Here is a 4056-nt window from a genome sequence, read left to right on the forward strand (position 1 = left end):
CTACTACAAAAAAACAATCTCAACTAACACAACTATTAACATCAATAATATAAAGACAAATATTACCATATAATATTAAAAAACCAAATTCTTCACCATTCAAAAATCTCATTAAAAGAATTTAAACATAAATTTCAACTTCCACTACATCAAAGTTAAAAAGAACATAAAGTATTTATCTTCAAAAATGCATACAAGCTCAAGTGATCAAAAATATGAAATTGTACCCAAATAATAAGCTTTAAAATTAAAGAACACAAACACACAATACAATAATATATTTTATTACTTTTTCTAACAATCAACATTCTTATAAACCTAACAAGTAAAGAAAATCAAATCAAATAGATTCCATCATACACTATGAAAAGCTCTCAACTAACCCAACTACTAGCATCAATAATATAGAGAAAATTCTTCACCATTTTAAATTCTTTTTAAAAAGATAGAGCTTCAATTTCAACATCCACCATATTAAAATTATGCAATTGACACATAGAGGTGAGTCTAACTACTAGCATCAATAATATAGAGAAAATTCTTCACCATTTTAAGTTCTTTTTAAAAAGATAAAGCTTCAATTTCAACATCCACCATATTAAAATTATGCAATTGACACATAGAGGTGAGTCTTATCATGAGTATTATTTTTCTGATATTATAATAATAGTATTTGTTGTCTATATGAAAGATGAGTTATGATATTTTAATTGAAAGGTGGGTTGCACAATAATTTGCCATAATAGTGTTTGAAGTTTGCAAATAATAAAAATATTTGATGTATAATTGATAGATGATCATGATAAAAATTTTAAAATAAAATAGATAGTAATTTGAGGTTGCCAAATTCTTACAAAACAAATTTATCAGATTATTTTATAACAATACTAATAAGACAGAAAAGTAATTCAATAATGCACCTAAGCTGAATCCATACATTGGAAACACCTCAAACTGCTCACTAAGAGTGCCAAGAATTAAAAAATGGCGTCGTCTGTACAACTGCCAACCATTGGCTGTCCACAGTCTGCTTAGTTGTGCTGGTGCCCACGGACTTTCCACAACTCACCCCACGATTTTCAGACACCTTTGAGCAAGGAATTTTGTAAAGCAGGTCCGTATCAGAAACAGTATTAGTGAGACACGTTTATAATCATGATTTTCAATGAAAACATGTCTGTTTATCTTGTGCTTTTCTGGGAAGAATCTCATGAACATTCCAGAGTGGTAGATGTGTTGGCATTGTACAAATATAGTAATATTTTATAATGGAAGATTGTATATCTATGGACGTGGTAGATTATAATTTAGTGGGTGATTGATTAATTAAATTCATTAGTGGTTCTGTAAAAAGTATTTTTTTTTATGTTTACTCAACTCGATATAACAGAAAGAGGAAAAAATAATCTTATAGTACATGGACGAGATCTTGATTAGATTATAGTTTTGACATCCATCGTTACTATCAACGTCTTGATCCTCCTTGAGCCATTTGTTGATACTCTTAATTTTGATCATAAATCGCTATCAAAATGTATTTAAAAATAAAATTGTTTTCAACTCATGGTGCTCACTTTTTAAAATCCATCGCATGTTTCTTTCAATCTTCCCACTTGCTACTCCAAAATATATTAGTAACTTTCTGCTAGTGCCCACTAAAACACACACTGTTCAAATCATTCATTTTTTTCAACGAAACAATGTCTCACGTTGTATTTCCTACGTAGAATCCCATGATTGCAATTTGCATCCCATATAAAAGAGGAGACTACTGAATGGGCCTGACTGAAGAGACAACCAGTGCTACCTGCTCAGTTGGGAAATGGAAGCTCTGTTGCCTTCACCTGCAAGCTTTTCACAACCCAAAATAGCCCACATCCTTCACCGCCATTCAACAAGCCACCATGTAATTCCTCGCTGTGTGAAAATAGAAACCCATCGTCGTCCTCCATACCGGCCAATACCCAACATGACAAACATCATCACATCAATCAGACCTTCATCCTGGCAATCCCTGATCTCGAGCTTTTGCAATGCTGTCGATGACTTCATCGACGCAAAACTCGAAGCACCGCTCGGGCCAGACGTCGATCCGAAGCGCGTATTGGCCGGCAACTTCGCTCCAGTGGACGAGATCCCGCCCACAGAATGCAATGAACTGGAAGGACAAATCCCACCCTGCTTGAAAGGGGGCCTTTACATCCGCAACGGACCCAATCCCCAATTCCCCCCGTCATCCGGTTACAACCTCCTGGACGGTGACGGGATGATCCATGCCCTCGCCTTCCACAAAGATGGATCACGAATTACTCTCTCTAGTCGCTACGTGCGCACCCACAAACACTTGGAAGAAGAGTTTGCGGGCAGGCCCATTTTCCCTAATGTATTTTCTGGCTTCCGCGGTTATGCTGGCATGGCTAGAGTCGCCCTAACTGCGCTGAGAGTGGCCTTGGGCTTGATCGATCCGGGCAAAGGTGTGGGAGTGGCGAATACAAACCTTTTGCTCTTCAACAACAAGCTCTTTGCGCTCGGCGAATCAGGGCTGCCGCACGAACTGCACGTCACGCCTGATGGAGACATTCAAACAAGCGGAGCCTTCGATTTCGGGGGGAAATTGATGACACGCATGACAGCGCACCCGAAGATCGATCCCCGCACGGGCGAGCTCTTTGCTTACCGCTATTCCATTCTTTATCCTTTTCTTCATTTGTTTAGGGTGACGGCAGATGGGGTGAAGCAGCCCGACGTATCGATTTCTTCCATGGGCAAAGCTTCCATCATCCACGACTTCGCCATAACGAGCAGGTACGCAGTGTTTCCCGACATTCAGATTGTTTTGGACCCTGCGCACATTTTTAAAGGAGCGAATGGTACTGCCGTCTACTTTGATCGCTCAAAAGTGAGCAGGATCGGAGTGATTCCCCGCTATGCCACCAATGGGTCTGCAATCAGATGGTTTGACGTTCCGGGTCTCAACTTCTTGCATACTTTGAATGCATGGGACGAGGATGGGGACGAGATCGTGCTCATCGCCGTCAATTTCTCTCCGGCCCAAAATTTCATGGAAAAGGTGTCTGCGATGCATTTCACAGTGGAGAACATTCGCATCAATCTGAATTCGGGCATAGTGGTGAGAAAGCCCGTGTCGTGCCGGTCTCTTGAGTTTGGGGTGATCAACCAGCGGTTCGTGGGGAAAAAGAATCGATACGCTTACATGTGCATGGCTGCTGCATGCGCACCTGTTCCGCAAATGGGCGGAGTTGTCAAGCTAGATTTTGACGCTCCAGATGGTGTGGTTGCGTGCACGACATTTGGGGAAGGATGTTTCTGCGGCGAGCCATTCTTTGTGCCACGTAGTAATGATCCCTGCTCTGAGGAGGACGATGGATATATTGTGGTCTTAACGCACAATGACAATACGCAGATTTCCAAATTTGTGGTGATGGATGCGCAGTCTCACACGTTGGAAATCGTGGCGTCTGTGAAGCTTCCACAGAGGGTTCCCTTTGGCTTCCATGGCCTCTTCCTATCTGCCAAAGATTTGGCTGCTACTCAACGAGATTGATTCATTATTTGGGTCTCTCTTGTTGGTTTGTAATGGCCCTTGGGGCATACAGGTAGAAGGATAAATATCTCTTTGCCTCAGTATTACAATAGAAGAAAAGTATCTTCATTAACATTGTTTTATTGTTCTTTGTGATGGGGAATTAGTTGCAATAATTATAAAATATTATTAAGTTGTGAAAAGCTTTTCACAATAATATATAAAATAGTTTTGAGCAGATGTGAATTATTGAAGTAAATTTAATTGTTTGAAGATTCTTTAAGTTTATGATTTGTATCTTTAATGTCTTTAGTTCATTTTATATATATTAATTTTTTTATTTATCTTTTTAAGTAGTAATTTTGATAAGAGTATTATTTCATTTTTGGTAATATGGTTGATATTTTTATAAAAATATGTATTGCATTTGTCATTCTTAACAGGTTAGTATAGATTAGGTTTTGTCGTTCTCATAAACTAATTTAACAACAATTGTTAAAATATTTAAATAA

The 4056-nt window shown here is 38.5% G+C and overlaps 1 protein-coding gene across 1 annotated transcript; it reads left to right on the forward strand.

Annotated features, from left to right (window-relative positions):
* The first annotated feature begins 1608 nt into the window (after positions 1-1608).
* Positions 1609-3710, forward strand: LOC131038387 (9-cis-epoxycarotenoid dioxygenase NCED1, chloroplastic-like). The gene has a single exon (XM_059216944.1). It carries the CDS (start codon positions 1823-1825, stop codon positions 3563-3565), a length of 1743 nt encoding a protein of 580 aa, XP_059072927.1. The 5' UTR covers positions 1609-1822; the 3' UTR covers positions 3566-3710.
* Positions 3711-4056: the final 346 nt, after the last annotated feature.

This window comes from Cryptomeria japonica, chromosome 2, assembly GCF_030272615.1.
Source record: "Cryptomeria japonica chromosome 2, Sugi_1.0, whole genome shotgun sequence".
NCBI classification, from domain to species: Eukaryota; Viridiplantae; Streptophyta; class Pinopsida; order Cupressales; family Cupressaceae; genus Cryptomeria; species Cryptomeria japonica.

Bases quoted from the DNA above. Each gene is read 5' to 3' on its own strand.
- LOC131038387 (XM_059216944.1), top strand. From the start codon at position 1,823: ATGGAAGCTCTGTTGCCTTCACCTGCAAGCTTTTCACAACCCAAAATA.